The sequence below is a fragment of the Camelus dromedarius genome, chromosome 18 (genome assembly GCF_036321535.1).
Source record: "Camelus dromedarius isolate mCamDro1 chromosome 18, mCamDro1.pat, whole genome shotgun sequence".
NCBI lineage: Eukaryota > Metazoa > Chordata > Mammalia > Artiodactyla > Camelidae > Camelus > Camelus dromedarius.
Genome location: NC_087453.1, coordinates 14,352,591 through 14,371,455, shown reverse-complemented (window position 1 = coordinate 14,371,455; position 18,865 = coordinate 14,352,591). Strand labels below are relative to the sequence as shown.

Below are 18,865 nucleotides of genomic sequence, written 5' to 3'. Positions count from 1 at the left end.
CTCTCATTTGCAGACTTTGATCACACATCCATTTCCCTTTTTAGGGAGCCGCGATCTAATAGGGGATAATCTTATGAAGGGAAAAAAAAAATACGAGGGGGTAAAAGTCTGAAAGGGACACTCATCTCCATCTTCAAAGTGAGCCAGCCGAGGGGCATTATTTTTACATTAGTGGCTCGTTACAGTAGATTGACCAGGGAATGGTGGCAGTCATTAGGAGCTAATCACATTCTTTGAAACCAAAATTGCCATCTCATTATATTCATCCATTATCAATCTCCACTTTCCTTTCCTCATTCTCCTCTCCTTAGAGTGCTGAGCTCTATTTTTACACTCTTATCTGAGTGTGGAAATGTTTCCTACTTTTCCACAGTGTTGCTTTTCTAACGCAGTTGTGTGTGTTTATTATTTTTAGTCCTAAAAGGTACACTTGGGGATATCTGCCCCTCTGGATGTCTGAGCTGTGGTATTCATACAATCCTCGAAAGACAGATCCAAAGGGATCTTTTGAGAACATTATTGCTTCACTTTACAGACCAGCAAAGTGAGGTCCAGAAACAGGAAATGATTTGCCCAAGAATACATACTGAGGGAGCCCATCTTCCCTCCCTCCCTCCTTCCCTCTCTCTTTCCTTTCTGCTTTTTCCAAGGGACCATCTGGGTGCTAGGGCTGTGCTAGGTCCTAGAAATAATCGCAATGGATATGGCAGATAAGACCTCATGAATTTTATGTCCTAGTTGTGGGAAGGTGCACACAATAAGCAAACAAGATAATTGTTGTTTATAATGAATGCTATAAAGGCAATAAACAAGGTGCTGGGATAGACAGTGACTTGGGACAAGGGACTGGCTTAGACAGGGTGGAACGGGCAGGACTCTAGGAAAAGGTGACATTTGAGAAGGAAAAAAGCAGCCCCTGACTTCTGGGAGTGGGCCTGGCACTCACGGTTGGACCTTGGTGCTTTCCTGTTGAACATAAACAATTTCACAGAATGCCAACATCAGACAAGGCTACTCAGAGATCAGGATGGAGCAAGGCAAAAACGTGACCACTCTGTAGTTACATCCAGACACACTCAGGAACATTGTCCAAGCCCAACAGACATCCCCTGTCCTGGCTAATATGAGTGACAGCTGATCCTCGGTCACTTTCAGCTTTAGCTTCTCGCTTGTGCTCCTTCAGATAGTTAAGATTTACAAAGGTGCCCCACCTTACCACTTCCTAATGTGTCCAATCCAGAACAAAACCCAAATCCCCTAACACGGCCCACAGCCTGCGTCCTTTCTGACATCCTCTTCCTGAGATGCCCCACGGTTCCTAAACCCGGCGTGTTCATCTCCAGGTGGGCTCTGGCCTGTCTCTTGTTGACACACTTGAGCTGATAAATAAATGATGAGCAGAAGCCGGCCACGGCAGGGGCTGGGGGAAGAATGCTCCAGGCTGACAGTGAGCGCAGAGGCCGAGGTAGAGTCAGCCGTGTGTGTTCCAGAACTGGAAGGGAGGCTCTCCAGAGCTGAGAAAAGTGACGCATAGTTTGGATGGGGAGGGTGTGGCGCTCAGTTGAGGTCTTATGGACCACGGCCAAGAATGTGAGTTTTATTCTCAGTTAACTAGACATTTTTTACCATGAGGAGGCTGAGCCAGTACCAGCATCACGACAAGTGACTAAGAGCACTTGCCCTTTGGGCCCTCCCGTTTTCCGTCTTGACAGGCTTCGTGGACTTTAGGATAAGATTATCATCTGGTGCCTGGCCCAGACTCACTCTTCCAATGTTGCAACCCACCCACCTATCCAACCTCTCTCCCAGCCACAGAGCTGAAGTCCCCTGGGGCCTTCCACCTTGCTCTGCTGAGTCAGGACTGTGCAACATACCCTGGTCTCCCCTCAATACTTTAGCTTCTGTTACTTTAATTTTCTGTTTTAATTTTAACTCTGTTTCTTTAATTACTGTGAGAACTGAAAATTGCCCCTGATGCCTGTTAGGCTGGTTCCTCCTCCCATCTGGTGGTTTGGCCCTCCTGAGATAGGGAAGTCCTTTCTGAAGCTTGCCATCCTTCTTTGGACATCCTTCTTTGCACCTAAGCCTCCTTGAGTTATGCCCCCAAAGAGCGAGACATCCAAACACAGAGCTTCCAAGAGCGGCTCACCTCCATGTCCTGCTCCATTTCCTCCACTTGCTCATCCACTAACCTCAGCAGATTCTGTCGGCTGCGGTGCTCTCCTCACTCCCTTTGGCTTGACTCTATCCCTGGAGATAACTGGATATGATATGCCCTGGGGTGCAGCAAAACCAGGCCCAGGGAATGCTGACCCAGGCAGTTCCCGGCTGATGCTTCAGGGCACAGCTGAGGGCCTGCTTCCTCCATGATGAGTCCAGCCTGCCAGGATTTCCCTGTGCGCCCACCCACCCCTGCACACTCCAGGTGCAGGACAGATCCCGGAGAGTCTAACCAAGGAGGAGCCATGTCACCTGGGCCTATCATTCATTCATCTTGTCAAGAAATATCTCTTGCTCACTAGCTGTGCATGTCGTTCAGGCAAAAGGCAGGGTTTTGCAAAAGGCAGATGGATTAGAGTGTGTGGATATTTTTATTGCAAATCATTTCACCCCTCCAAGTCTCAATCAACTTTTCTGAAAATGAAGTCAATAATAGACCCTTCAGGTTAGGAGTCGGGGGGGGGGGGATTTGACTACCTGGCGGCAGCGGGGGAATGCTTTTGCTGTTGGGACTCTTAGGTATCCTGAGTGTTTTGGTGTTTATATGACTCTATGCATTTATTAAAATGCTTAGAGCTGTGCATCCTGCCCTCCAAAAATAGATTCTGCAGCATGCAAACCAAAAAGTGAAAAAAAGAATACACAAAACCCATGGAGTTCTGTAATGATTAGTGATTGTCCGAAATAATGCCTGTAGGCATCTAACACAAGGCCTGGCACATAGCAGGTGTTCAGTCTCTTCCATCCCACTCTTTCCCACGGACACGCTGTCAAGGCCCCTTGGCTTTCCCAGAATTCCTTTGCTGCTTCCCACTGATCAGAAACATCCAGCTTATTCTCCCAAGAGCAAAGATGGGGGCTCCCTGCAATATCTCTTCTGGTTTTCCTTAGACCAAAGAGGTTCCCAGGATGTAGAACTTTTGTTTTAAAATTGGGACCATCCTGGGCACCTGGGACAAGCTGGTCACACTAGGTACAGGTAAGACATAGTATTCAGGAAGAGAGAAAGTGTTTCATGAGCTGTTGGAAGCCTAAGGTTGGGTCTCAACTGTGGCCCAGGAGTTCAGTAAACACCTATGTTTACTGAAGGCCATGGCCAGCTGGTAGATGGCAAGGGCCGCCAAGGATGGCTGTACAGGTTGTGCACAACACGAGAGCACTGCATCTTAGGGAGCACCATGCATCTGGTAGGCATGATGGATTTCTGGATATATTAAAACATTTTCTGGAAGGTGATGAAGTCAAATATCTCGAGACAGGCACCTTTTGCTATTTCACTCTAAGGTGTGGTATGAGTTAGTGGTGGCCCTGGCAGAGGCCACATTTTCAACAAATGCTTCCTTCTCTGCTGAAAAGCACACGCCTTAGGGATTATAAATGTGGATGGAGAAGGCAGGAGAGGATGACTAATGACGTCTACTCAGAGTGGCATCAAGAGAGCAAATATTATTGCGCGCCATGTCACTAAGTAGACGGTAATTTATGAGTTCTGCTGGGGAGGCTGAGTTGAAAATCAGATGGTGGCAAGACGGGGTATTTGTCTGTGACAGGAACTTGGAACAGGCAGAATAGCGGAGTGCATGTCTGCAGGTAGAGACACAGAGCGCCATTTCAGAGGCTCCATTAAAAGCTACAAGATCTCTTCTAAATGACAAATTTGAGGCCAGCCGTTCTAACTTTGGTAGGGATCTAGATTTCCTAGAGAATTCGGTAGAACACCGAGGCCTGGGCCTGTCTCATGTCAATAAGCCTGTGTCCCAGTGTTCTTTACTAACTCCCCAGGCAGTTCTGACACACGGCTCAGTTTAAGAACCACTAATTTAGGCAGGAAAGCAAATGGAAACAGCAAATTCCTGGGGAAGGCTCACCTTCAAGTTTAAGCCAGACACTCTGGGCACCTAGAGGAACAACCCACAGATGGGAGGTGTCTTTCTTTTAAGAAATACTGCCTTTTAAATTTCTGGATAGAACTATTCTCAGTCGTAAAGTTTTTCACCAGCACTTAGCAACTCACTTAAGTGGCTACCTACTACCTAAATTTCTGTTATGCAATTACATGTTGTCGTAAGCCCATGAGCTTCCTTTAAAGTAGAGCATTTTCTTTATCTTTCTAACTATCTCCAGTCCCTCACACAACGTAAGGTACACAGTAGGTACTCAAGAAGCGTGTCTGGCCAAATGAAATAAGAATAAGTGTTATCAGGTTTCTGGAGCCCATGCTGTGCAGTCAGACGTTTCACAGAAGATGAAACAGGGAGCAGAGATGGAAGAGTCTTGTCCAAGTCCACCCAGCATGTCAGGAACAGACCGAGAACCGGGTCTTGACTCCCAGTCAAGGGATTTTTTTAAAGGTACCACTTAAAATTTGCTCACTTGGTTGGGGAGGGTTCCCATATCAAACAGAAAATACTGGTTGCTGGATTACAAATAGAATACTAAGTGGAAAAATAAAATCAGCTCAAAGGAAAAGACTCCGTTAATAGGCACTTGTACAAGAGCTCTTTTCTGCTAGAAAAACTTCCAAGTCTGGAACCACGTGGGCTGCCGACGTCTTTCGGCCCCCTTTGGAAACGGCCCAGTTTCTCCTTATTTTAATCTATGGAGAGTGGAATGCAATGAGCAGGTGGAGTCAAGTCTTTCTATTTGGGTCATTATGAGTTTCCAGAGTTGGAGAACCACCATAATTTTTCCCTTTCATGATCTGGGTATCTGCCACTAATTCCCCAGGCCCCTAACAAAAGAGTCTCTCATTTGCAAATTGAGGAACTGGATCAGAATCTCTCAGGGGTCACCTGCAGTGGGATGTTCGGTGACTCTGGTACCAACCGAGGAGAGAAAAATGTGGGAGAAGCAGAAGGTCCACTCTGTCTCTGCTCAGGTGCCTCTGAGCAGAGAAGGGGGCATCTAGGGTGATGTGAAGCATCCGTCTCCATGGTTCCACCCCATTAGGAGGCTGCCAGCCCACCATCATCCACAGATGACTAAGAGAAAGATGCCAACACTGGCCTCACCCCACAAAAGCCATGCACACGGCGTGTCTGCCCAGAGCTGGAAAATGAACAAATGTTTGCTCTTCATTAGGCTGCGTCATATTCCTCACAGCTGTTCCTTGTTGCCTTAAATAGTCTTAATGGAGCTGTAATAACCAGATACCTTCTGGTTTCCCTACTGGGCTTGTTCTATTCATTATGATGACAGGCTGCCTGGATTGGACTGGGATTAACATGCTTCTCTTCCTTCTCTCCATCACAAAGTCACCTCTTCCTGTTGTCCCTCATCCTCCCCAAACCTGCTACTCAGCTGATCATGATGGTGGCCAGGGTAATAGGGCACACAGACAATCCTACTGACCAGCCAACATCTGTTAGTATTTGATGGCATGCTTAGGGTTTTTGTTTTGTAACGGGGGACAGTGGGAGAATTTGGGCTGGGGAAGTAGGAGGGGGAGGAGGGAAGATGCGGAAGTTCACGATCACATGCAGAAGCCCCTTGACTTTAATGTGGCTGAGTTCCAACAGCAGGATAGATTGGAAGGTTCATCACATGCCTCCATGGGCATCAGACATGACCAGTAGCAAGTACGGCAGGGGAGGTGATGGGGCTGTGGGCACACACAGGGCACGTGCTGAGGACTCCACAGGTCTCCAGCATCTCGCAGCCTTGAAAGTACATTATAGTCACCTGGAGAGCTCAGAAGACACTGATCCCTGGATCCCACTTCCAGGGATTCTGATTTAATTGGTCTGAAGGACGGCCTGGGCATTGCTGTTTTTAAAACTTTCCTAGGTAATTCTAATGTGCAGTCAAGACTGAAAACCTCTAAGACTCAGATCTGTACAGCAAGTGCAGTTACTTTGCTATGTAGGCATTCTTGAGTTCTTAGGAACCCAAGGCTCCTGGTCAGTCATAGCCGTTAGGACTGAGACATAACTACAGGGGTGGAGGCCCCAGAGAGTGGGGTCCAGTGGTGCTACAGGTGGGACAGAGATCCAGCGGGCCTGGACAATGGTTTCTACCGAGACTCCCAAAATACCACGGGCAGAGCACTCTTTGGATCACTTTGACCAATTGCCTCATCTTCACTGCATAAATATGGAAATGGAGGCCCAAAGAAGGGGAGTAACCAGCCCAAGGTCACCCAGATACTTCATGAAGGAGACAGGACTTGAATCTAGGCATTTTGACTCTCAATTTAGGATGATTCAAGTCACTGAAATTAAAATATATATAAATCGAGAGATTAAAACTTATATGCTAAGGAAAACAAGCTGATTTCATGGCTCTACATGAAAAAATGTATGTGGGCTTGTCTGGGCTCTGGGCCCAGTCTCGTGGTTCAGGCAATTCCATCTTTTCCTTGAATCAGTGTCCCAGACACCTACCTGCCTCTGGTCTCCCTGCTCTAACCCATGCTAAATAGTTTCATCTAAAATGCAAATCGAGCTTAAATAATCCTGCTCCCTCAGTGGCTCCCTATGGCTTCTGGAATAAAATCCGAACTCCTCAGCCTGACAAAATTCCCTTGCCCACCCACGCATGGCTGCCCCTACTAACAATCTCAGCCCCATCTCCCTCTCTGTTCCCTCCTATTTCTCAAGCTTTAATTTAGACTCTATGTCTTCCAGAAAGGCACTGGCCATCACCCTCAGGCAAGGCTTAAGGCATCCCACCCCCAAGGGTTCCCACAGCACTCAGAGGATACCTCTATTGTGATATTTTGCCAAACAGTGAAATGGTCAGTTTATATGCCTGTTTCTTAGAATAAGCTCTAAGCTCCGCAGAAGGCAAGGGCTCTACCTCATCTCAGTTCCTAGAGCCCAGTACAACGCTTGGCCCATGAAAACTGCCCAATATCTTCCAGCTGAAATTCGGCGAGGCTCAGTCTTGGTCCCCATCTCCGTCTTTGCTCACTTGCTCAGTGACTTTGAACAGTCTATATGTCAACGACAACCAAAGTTCTCTCCCCAATCCAGGCTTCTTTTCCAAATTTCAGACTCATATACCCGACTACCTCTTTCCATTTCCACTAAGTTGTCTAATAGACATCTTAAATTCAGTTCAAAATCGAATCCGCCATTGCTTTATTGTTCCCAAGCCTGCTCTACCTGCCTTCTCCACTGGTGGCAGCGCCATCCTACCACTGGCATAGGTAGCAGCCTTGGTGTCACCCTTGATTCCTCTCTTTCTCTCACATGCCAGGTCTAATGTGTTAGGAAATCCTGTTGGCTCTGTCTTTAAAATACATTCAGAATCCAACCACTTCTCACCACCCCCACTGCCACATCCTGGCGTGAGTCACCACCGTCTCTCCGCTGGGTGGCAATGGCCTCTCAACTGGTTTCCCTGCTTTTACCCTTTCCTCCCTATGTCTGTTCTCCACATTGTAGCTAGAATCAGTCTTTGAAAATAATGTCAGAAAATTATCACTTGTCCTCTCAAAACTCTGCAGTGGCTTTCCACTTCATTCGAAGTAAAAGCCAACGTCCTTACAGGGACTTAGAAGGTACTGTATAGTCAGGCCCCCTTTATTTCTCCGATAGCACCCTCTACTACTTTTTCTCCTTGTTCGCTCTATCCATGCCTCCCTCGGCCTCCTTACACCTGAGAGGTGTATTACTCCCTTGATCTGAACTCTTTTCCTCCAGATATTTCCCATTATGTCTCTACTCAAATCTCATCTTCTAATTAAAGAAAGTCCTCCCACCCTATTTAATATTGGAACCTCCTTCACCCCCTCGTCCCTGGAATACACCTTCTCTCTTCATGGCTCTGCTCTTTCTTTCCCCATGGTGCTTACTTGTGGAAGCATTATCCACAGATTATATTTTCCTATAGCTTCTGTTCTGTATTCTCTTCTAGAACCTTGCAGCTGCCCCTCCCTCTCTCAGGAGACAGAGTCTGAGTCCCCTCCCCTAGAACGTAGGCAGTTACTTTTTGCTCATAACCAACAGAATGTGGTAGGAGTGACGCTGTGTGAGGTCCGAGTGTAGGTCACAAGGGGTGATGCGCTGTGCACCTGGCTAGCTGGCAGGCGTGCCAGGGGAGCTCTGAGCCACCAGGTAAGAAGTTCAATGATCCTGAGGCAACCACGCTGTGAGGAAGCCCAAGCCATCTGAAGAGGCTACGTGTAGGTATTCCGGCTGGCAATCCCAGCTGAGATCGCAGGTGATAACCTACATCAACCGTGAGACATGTGAGTGAAGGCATTTTCAGATCACTTCAGTCCTAAACCTTGGAGCCTTCCAAATCAAGGCTTCAGACGTCATGGAGTAGAGACAGACTAACCCTGTTCAGCAGATTCAGCGAGCACAATAAGTCAGTTGCTTTCTGTCACTAAGGTTTGGGGTAGTTTGTAACACAGCAAACAGTATTTTTCACTCTCTAAATAACATACTATATTATTTACTAACATATTACAGTAAGTAATTTATTGTGAAATAACCTACTTATTTTTAAGCCTATGGTTTACTTTGGGTTTCCTCTGCTAGAACGCAAGCTTCATGGGGGCAAGGATCTTTTGTTCTCTGTTGTATCCCAAATATCTAGAACAGTCCTTAGGAAATAGTAAATACTCAGAAAATATTTAATGAATAAATTTGTAAGTGATTGTAAACATATTGAATTTTAGAAGACACAGCTTTCTGTAGCTGAGAGGTCCCTTATATGTCAACTTGTGAAACCCACTCATTTGTATGAAAAAAAAAAAAACTGAGCAGGATAGGGGAGTGACAGGCAACAAACAGAGCACATAGCTTGTGGGTTTGAGAGCAGGACTGAAGACCCAGGAGTCTTATACCTACAATATCTGTCATTCTGTGCTCAGTATGTAGACTTCAGACATCACAGGGGCCCTGATGATCAAAGCAATACCCAGCTACAATCTAAGGAAGTGGAAGGACTCTGCAGAAAGACTCCGATGAAGTAATGTTTTCCAATTAACCTCTAGTTAATTAGGAAATGCTGTTAACTAGAAGCTAAGCATTCAAGCTAACTGATTAATATAATTTGAACTAATTAAGGGCAAGTCTAGTCTACTTAGCGCTATTTCTGGTTGAAGCCCAAATGACGGAACAACATGTATTGTTTTCTCTCTCATTTATAAAAGCAGTTCAATTTCCACATTAGAAAGTTTGGCAAATGCAAAAAGGTACAAAAAAATTAATGTAAAAAAAAATCAACCCAAATCCTACCATACAGGGATGGATGATTTTAAGAGATGTCATTTTGGAAAGTAAATGCACCAACGTCATCAAATGTATTTGTGTTTTTGTTTTCAAATTTTAGATTGCGGGTTCTTAGAATGGTGTTTCTCAGGCTTTGAGAACTGATAAGTCACATATGTCCCTTAACGCTATCTGAAACTATAAAATAAATTAAATATTATGACGAATGACTTGTTAAACTTTCATGATACTGAACATGACTTGACAAACAACACACCCTCTCTTGACATTTTCTCACCAGACAGATCCACACAAGTGTGTGTAAGCACACACACATGCACCCTCTCCCACCCCACACACTCTAAGGGGTTGGGGCCATTCGCCCAACCTCCTAGGAAATGAGGCCCAGGGATGCGAGCTGATGAGAACACCCCTTGCAACGCTGATCTCAACATCCTTCCAAAATTTATAGATTGAGTATGTGAAAAATGCTACTTTACTTAGACCATATTTGAAATTAACTGCTGGTTCTCCTGAGCTGGTAATTACTCACATCCATTGACGTCAACGTTTTTGTTCTCATAAATGTGTCAAACATGCCCCTTGCTACCATGTTTTACACTCTCATAAAGTTTTAGGGCCAGACAGGCCCTTAGTAATCACCTTATCCAAACTCTTCATTCAACTAATAAAGAATTTTAAAACTCTGGGAGCAAAAATGACAGGCCACAAGGTTTGCTGTGCTGGAACACGGCTGAAAGGACCTCCCCAGTTTAGCACAATTTCATGATCTCACACAGCTTCTGAAATCCTGCTGTGTAAGCTCTTTCTCAGAATATCGTCTGAGAGATAAACTTAGTCTGCAGTATCAAGAATTCCAAATGTGTAGAGTCTGAGTCAATGTGTTTTCACTGCACACAGTGAAACTGAACCTTGCATATTTGGGGCACATGCTGCATGTGAAAAAAAAAAAACACAACACACACAAAAAAATTAGTGCAAATACCTCAGAGCCTGGCACACAGTAAATGCTGAAAAAATATTTTGGGAAGGAGGGAGGAGAGGTGCGGAAAGAGAGAGAGAGGAGAGGAAAAGAGAAGAAAGAGATGCTTGCAGCTGGATTCCTCTCGGGGAGTGAGGTGTTCTTTAGTTCAGGAAAACATCTTGATGAGTTTTTCCTTCCATTTTATTTTACTTTTTTTGTTTGTAAAAGGTGAGGCCTAATGGGCAAGGTCTGAAACAAAAGGAATGAGACAAAGACAGCTAAGTTGTTCTGCATAAGAAGGTAAGGAGAGTGTGGGAGTTCTTTTCCAGGCTGCTAGGAAAAAGAAGAAAAAACAGAAATTTTGAGGACGCTAGAAAGAACTTTTGGGAAGGAAGTGGATGGAGAACTCTCAGGTGACTTGTATTCAGGTGCTTCCTGTATTTGTGGCAATCCGTCTGTGATTCCCCAAATCTCTGTAACAACTGTTACTCACAAACCCTTTGCATTCGAGATGCGCTGGGGAGGAAGGAAAGGGATGTCCGATGCAGGAGTGAGGAGCAGGTGCAGAGAGAGGGAGGACAGTGGTCACCAGGTGAGATATTGACGTGGGGGGATTGAGAAGACAACAGAGGCATGACTATGAAGCAAGAGGTGACCAGGACCAAGCAGGCCTCCTAGAAACCACTGGCGGGGGTGATCTGCTGGCTTTTCTACAACACGCAGGATGGGGGCTCGAGCCATTCTATCTTCCTATTGAAGGAAGCTGTGAATCCAAACTGATGCAGTAGGTCTGGGTGGGGACTGAGATGTTGCATTTCCGACATGCTCCCAGGTGGTGCTGATGCGGCTGGTCTGAGGACCATACTTTGAGTAGCAAGGCTTTAGCACCACAAAGCCTGTGCCCATCAGGCAGCTTCCCGCAGCCTGGTCTCTTACCTCATATTCTTCCTTGAACCCGTAGCCCTGGCCTCTCTTCATCTGGGTGATGTGCTGGAGCAGGTCAGCCACCCGGATGGCAGGCTGGAACTGGTCCCGGGGATAGCTCATCTCCACGGGGTCGCAGGCCCGGTAGGGGTGGGTCTGGATCGTGAGGGTGGGCTGGGACAGCTCCCCGCGGCTGCCATCTGGTTCAAAGAGAAGGGGCAAAACAGACCATCACCTATAGGAGTTTTGTCCCCTGTCCTCCATGCCTCCCCCAGGATGACGTGAGGAGGGCTGAGGGAACTAACTCAGGACTCAGCTGATCCAGAAAGACTAGAGACATGCTGCTTCCCTGGCGTGGCTGTGGTGGTAGATTTAAACATTAAAACCACTAGCAAACCAGTGACACAATAACCCTTGATTCGTTTCTATTTCAAGGATCCATCTAAATGGAGTAAAGACTTGGTTCCAGGTTGGCTGCCATCTCCTGCCTGTCTCCATCCTTCCTCCAGGCTTGTCAGGGTGGTCTTGGCCAATCGTGGCCAATCCCAGAACCAGGGAGGAGCCAGGCGGGCTGGATACTGGGAACACCCTCCTACTTAGGAAGCAGGTTGCCTAAAATCATCTCTGGTGTCTGCCTGCAGGTGAGGAGAACCTCAGGTCCCTGGAAGTCAGAGCCATGCATCTGCTTCTGGTCCATTTGCCTGCATCTCTGTGACCTGGTTTCTCTACTAGGGAATTGGAGACAGTCTTGAATCCCCAGCAGCTGGTAGGGACCCAGCCCCTCTCACTGCTCTCTCCAGCTACAGGCTCCAGAACAGTGATCGCCTTCTGTCTACTGTCTAATGTCCCCCGCACGTAACCTCTTGATCCAGGAGTGGTGCTCAAACTACTTTGCAGGTAGGGAAGCATGAACCTCTTCCTTCAGTCCTGCCAGCTACTTCTCCCAGGCCTGGGTCCTATGCCTCATCATCTCCTTTATAAAACCTCTCCTTGGTATAAGATCTATAATATCCCCTGATAATAATCTTTAACTGCCCCCTATTAGTTTGGCGCCCCTGGAAACTGATGCCTACCAACATTGGAATTTGAATTCCTCTGTTCCCTGTGGACCAGTTAAATCACTTTCTTACCCAACCAGTTCCCTGTTGGGCATATGCTGTCAGTCCTTCAGGGCCAGTTCATCTCATCTGGAACCATTCAGGCTTGGTATCTCCAACCTCCTTCCAAAGACACAGACAGTCTATGCCCTAGGCCCTCCTGTCTATGGCACACAGGAGATGAGAACCAGCAGATTTGCGGCATCTCCCCCAGATGTTTCCAGGCATCACAAGGCACCTCAGGAGCCCCAGACCAGACTCATTTCCTGGAGGTTTAGCATGTATTCCTCATTTTCTGCAACCTGACTTTTCAAAATCCATGTTGCTTTTGGCTTGTTTGTCTCTATGTCACAATAATCCATCAAACACTGAGTCTGTGGGTGAAAGTGAACTTTCCTCCTATGTGACAGCATGAGCAAAACTGTTTTTTGGAAGGAAAGGATTGCCAGCAGAAAGATCTGGAATATATAAACGTATGCACCAGAAGAAGGGCCTGGGTGAGATGGTAGCACAACTTTCCTGAAAAGCATGAGAAAAATACTGCTCATTTTTCTCCCAGGACTTTTAGGGAACAGGGAACACATGTTCACTGGCCCCGCTTACACGTGGAGCTTGGCAAACGTGGGCATTGCTTCCCTTCCCCATCACGCCCTTGTGGTCAGGAACTGGGTTTACTGAGACCTCACTCTACATCAGGGGGTCTGGTAGACACTGGAAATGTACAGAATACAGCCTTTACCCTCAAGGCTTGATGTCCAGTAGGGAAGTCGGATAAGAAGAACCATCAGAAGCAGAAGAAAAGAAGCCGGAAAACCCAAGCACATCTAGGCAACACCAAGGAGGCTGAGATGGAGCGGAGGTAGGTGGGTGGACATGGGACGGGGGAAAAGCTCTAAGAGATGGTACGAGGCAGGCCTGGAAAGGCTGTGGGTGTCTAAGAAGCTTCAAGCCAGTGGGAAGGCACTGAAAGATTTGAAGAAGAAGACTTGTCTTTAAAGACTCACACTATTTCTGATAGGTGTCCCAGTGCCATAGAAAGGAGGCATCTTTCCAGTGAGTGCCCCCCTGTGATGCGGTGGTGCGGTTGGGGATGGAGGAGAAAGGAGAAGAGTTTGCTTCTCTAGATGCTGCATGTCACAGTTCCCAGGAAAGGATGAGGTGGAGTCCACGCCTGGAGCCCTGTGAGCGTCTCCCCTCTCAGCCACCATCACAGATGGTGACAGATGTCTTCCGAGACCCACGGGCCTGGGGCCTGGGCTGCCTCGGAGGCCAGCTGCCTGGCAGAGACAGCCTTCTTAGGAACGGGCACCTGACAATTTTGTGAGATGCCAAATGTTTCCAAAACCAAATAGCTACCAATATGGATATTTCCCCTAAACACATTGCTAGACAGACTGTAAACTCGGTGTCAGCAAAACCCAACACTGGAATGGAAAATAAACGTGTCTGAAATTTAGCAACTTGGATTGCCGTAACATTTGTAATCATGTCAACGCCGGTGCTAATGATGCTATGAAGACTCGGAACCAAGGGATTTTCAAGGTTTATTAATTCAACTAGTTGGACTCCCTTTCCCAATGTATCTTACTTCACCTATTCCCTTATTAACCTCTGATAATGCAGAAGTGATGCCTTTTATCACAGCCCATTTCACCAGACGCACTATACTTAATTTTCCATCATTAGGTTTAATGAAAACCCAATTTCACAACTCACTTCTCTCAGGAACTTACAAGTAATGCTACATTATTTTTTTTTATCAGCCCCAATTAAAAAGCGTCATGATGTTCCTGTTCGAGAGGGAGCCTTAAAATCAACGTGCGACTCTGCTGCTAATTCAACAAGGGCGCTGGAATCCACAGGCTGCTCATAAAATGTAACTCAAACCAGCTGGCCCAGGGAGAGAATGTTTTTCATTTTTCTCCTCACCAGACCCTTAATTTTCATGCCATTTCAACTTCTCATTTATGGGTCTTGAATGTTTATTTATCACACAATAATATTTTGGATTGCTTTTGCACTTTTTTTCTGGAGCCATTGCCTAGGGCTGTGAATTCCCTTGCAATGACTCCTGTCGCTGCCTGGGAGGAGGCTGCAGAGTGAGCCAAGGGATTATGGTGACCACCGCCCCTCTGATTTCTTCTCTTCTGTCTCTCCACCAGTCACTCTTCCTTTTTCCTTGGGGACCTGGCTTTGACTTTCTCTTTGTTTTTCACCTCCTGCTACCACCTGTTACAGGCCTCCCACTAGCATCAGCCACATATTTCCAATCGCTTGCTAGGAATGGCCACTCCGACTGGCTAACAAATATTTCCTAGGTACCTGTACTGTACAAAGCACGGTATTAGGTGCCGTGTCCAGACAGCAGGGTGGAGGAAAGTATGTCCAGAAGGAGATACACACACCAGTGCCCTTGCAGGAAAGAACAAGAGAGGAAGTGTGCACAGACAAGTCTGACAAAGGTGGGAAGGGATGGGCTCCAAAAAGATAACGTGCTGCAGAGTTAGGGACCGTGGAAACATTGCCCAAGCTTTAGGCATTCGCACCCCAATTCTGTGGCTTTTGCCATAAGTATGTTCAGCCCGTACTAGCTCTGTTCAATAGAATTCTGCACCATGATGGAGAGGGTCTGTACCCATGCTGTGCAGTATGGTAGCCACTTACCACATGCAACTACTGAGCATGTGAAATGTGGCTAATGGCAATGGGAAATTTGCATTTTACCGCATGTGGCTTATGGCTACTGTCCTGGGCGGTGCAGATCTAGGCAAAGAAAGAGACAGGGAAAGGGAGAGCACTCTGCAGTAGGCGACAGAGGTCCAGTGGAAACATGACGTGAACCGCGCATGAAATTCAAAATTTTCTTGTAGCATCACTAAATGAGGTAAAAAGGAATTAGCGAAATTAATTTCCATAATAAATATGATTTAACTCAATACATTGAACTAGTTCAACATATAGTTGGTATAAAATTACTCATGATATATTTGACATTCTTTATTCATACTAAGGCTTTGAAACCCAGTGTGCAGTTTACACTTATAAAAAGGGCATTCAACACAGACTAACCATCTTTCCAGTGCTCAGCATCACATATGGCTGGTCAGTGGCTGGAGTATGGGACAGGGCGGGTGTACACAGACATCCAAGCCAAATCTAGTTCTAAAGAGAGCTGACGTCGAGCTGGAGTGAACTCTAACATACACTGACCGAGGGTAAGACAGCTCCAGCGCAGCACTGACCAACAGAACTATGACGGAACTGCTCTATGTTTGCACATCCAATACGGTAGCCACCAGTCACCTATGGCTCCTGAGCACTTGAAATGTGGCTAGTGTGACTGAGGAACTGAATTTTTACATTAACTTAATTTCAATTAATTTAAATATAAATAGCTGCACGTGGCCAGTGACTACTGCATTGCACAGTGCAGATCTATACAGTTATGTCCTCAAAGCTTTTCTTTTAAGTCAACTTTCAGCCATTGTTTTACATTATCTCATTATGAATGATGATATCAATAGGATATAGTGATGATAGTGAAATATAAAAACATGGGCATGATACACTAGTTTTGTTTTAATGCTCACTAAAATATTTACATAACTATTTAAGAAACGGCCTGCCCAGTCCCATGACAGAAGCGTAATCCACTCCCTCAGAAATGTTATAAATCCGAGTCCTAGAATCAGACAGAATGGGGTTTATATCTTTAATCAACCAGTAATGGGCTGTGTGACCTTGGCCAAATGACTAATATTTCTGAGCCTCAAGGTTTTCATCTCTAGTGCAGGGGAAGTACGAGTGGTGAGGACTCAAAGAGAGAATGCGTGGTAAGTGCTCCCACAATGACTGGTGCCTGGGAGGTGGGGAAGGAACAGTGGGTGTCCTGATGTTGCCCGAGATGTCCTGTGGGGACACGGGAATTCACAGCCTGGTGATGGCACTGGGGGGTCTTTCGGGGCTGCTCTCTTCTTTCCTCCACGACACACTCCAGAGTCATCTACTTTGCTCCATTCCTGCTGCTGCTGTCCTAGTCAGTTCTCCATGACAGGACTATTCCATCAGGCTCCTAATGGCTCTTTCTGCTTTCACAGTCCTTACACAGCTTTGATCAAGTTATGGTTCACAGCAAAAGCCTTCATAGAGTTAAGATAAAAATTTTAACTAGCCAACCAAATTCCGATAGCTTCTGGTACCAGCATCTATTTCTTCTTTTCTCTACAATTCCTCTCAAATCCATGTGCCTTTTAGGGCAGGAGAGCATGAAGAGAGGACAGGTAACTATTTAGAGACACCTTACTGAGAGGGGAGTGTCTGAGAGAGGAGAGAGGTTTGAGGTGGGGAGGAGGCTGGGTCACCTGCTCAGAGTGGAGATGTGATTACAGCAAACAAAGTGGGGGCCGTGGCAACAGCAGGCATCAAGGCCACAGCGCAGAACTTGAAGACGAAACTTGGATTCAAATACGAACTTCACAACTTTCTAGCTATGGGACTTCAGATAAGTTACCTTGAGTCTAAGACCTTTATTTGTAATTTGCAGTAGAAATGGTGATGATGGCCATCAAAAGGTACAAACTTCCAGTAATGATACATAAGTACCAGGGATGCAATGTACAACATGAGAAATATAATTAGAGCGGATGTGTGTTACACATGAAAGTTGCTAGCAGAGTGAATCCTAAGAGTTCTCATCACAAGAAAAAAGGTTTTCTATTAAAGTTTTTTTTATCTATATGAGATGGCTGTTCACTAAACGTATGTTATAATTTATCACCTAAGTCCAGTCATTATGCTGTACACCTTAAACGAATACAGTGCTGTAGGTCAATTATATCTCACTAAAACTGGAAGGAAAAAAGACATGGTGATGATGATGATGATGGTGGTAGTGGTGGTGGTGGTGATGGTGACCATTGCCATCTAAGAAGGCTGCTGTGAGAGTTAAACGGGATTCCACTGGAAGAAGACTCAAGATGGGCACCTGGCTAGCAGGCAGTGCTTCCCCACCCCACCACCAAATCACAATGAAGGCTTAAGAAAAGAAACTTACAACAGCATTGTAATCGACATCTGTCAACTAACCTAGTGTCAGAATTTGGGAGGAACATCCATTAATTATATCAGTATCATACTTTGTATGTGCATGATGATGAAGACTTCATTTTGTCAAACTTTCTTAAAAATCTTTGAAATTGTACAGATTCGTCTTTCACCTGCTTCAACACAGGATCTCTTCCCCCTAAAGTCAGAAGAGAATCCAGTACCCTAGATGAAGCATCAGATGAAGTGGTTGGCTTGTGCTTAGAAGCCATGTTGTAAGAAAAAGCTGTTCTGTATTTCTGGAGTCTAGACTTACACTAGGATGGATGTATAGACTTGTGACCCCGGAGAGACAGTAGATTCACCCACCCACCTCATATCGCCGGGGGAAAGTGCTCTTACTCAGTGTAATGACAGATGGAATTACCTTCTCCCCCTGTCTGAAAGCTGACCCAATGCATAGGGCTGAACTTGTAAAACTAACAGTAAATAGAATGACTTCCTACTGTGCCACGTTCTGTGGAGCTGAAATGGGCATCACACACTTGGCAGCTGATGCTGATATACTTTGTTACTTGAGGTAACACTGGCTTGAAGGACAGAAAAAAGATGCTTCATCTTTTCCCATTTTTCTTTCCTGGGCCCAGAGAATCAAAGACTCCCAGCAAGCAAACACAGGAGTCAGGCACCCCCAAGCCCTTTCTCTCCCTCAATCCCTTTCACTGGGGTCTCTGAGATGGCAAAGATGAAAGAGGGCGGATAAACACCTGTGTGCCCCAGAAGGCGGATTCAGTACTGGAAAGCATTGTGATGGGGACAGTCATGGCCAAAGTGCCTTCTGGATTCATCTGCTCCTCCTGACAAAGAAATCAGTCTTTCTCTTTGTGGGGAGAGTGTGAATTTCTTCTTCCACAGCCCTCATATCAGATGGAAGGGCATGTTACACAGGGACGGGGACTGTGAACATCCATTACTTCCCCTGCTTAAGCCCCAAGAAAAGGATTCCATCAGTCGAACAGTGAAAGTAACAGTAAGAATCTACCTCCTCTGTTTACTGGCAAACTCCACTCCTGGAGAGACCTCTCCTCCTTTAAAGTTAAGGAAACAGAAACAAAACAATGTGGAGTCTTAGGAAAATCCACAATCTACAGTCCATGTCAAAAATAAGAAACATGACACTCTGGATGCTGAGAAAAATACAATTTTCAAAAGACAAGAAACAGTCAGTGCTGACAGTCTCCCCAACAGGCATCCCCCACCTTCCTCCTTTCTGGCAGAACCCCCAAATGAGTTTGGGTGCCCACACATTCCCCATGTGACTCAGCAGAAGGTGATCTGTTCCAAGATCTAGGGGCAAATCCTGATTTCCTTAAGCCAATTTTCAAAGTCTTTCAGTGAGCTAGATGGGGAGTTCTAGCTTCTTCTAGGAAAGA

At 46.0% G+C, this 18,865-nt stretch overlaps 1 protein-coding gene across 8 annotated transcripts in view; it reads right to left on the bottom strand.

The window, feature by feature from the left end:
- PTPRT (protein tyrosine phosphatase receptor type T) overlaps window positions 1–18,865 on the bottom strand; it is a 939,599-nt gene that overhangs the window by 69,898 nt on the left and 850,836 nt on the right. For all 8 annotated transcript variants that reach the window (XM_031433788.2, XM_031433792.2, XM_064475672.1 and 5 more), the window contains one exon: window positions 11,305–11,492. In XM_031433788.2, coding sequence (XP_031289648.2) covers window positions 11,305–11,492 — 188 coding nt within the window. The remainder of the gene's footprint in view (window positions 1–11,304; window positions 11,493–18,865) is intronic.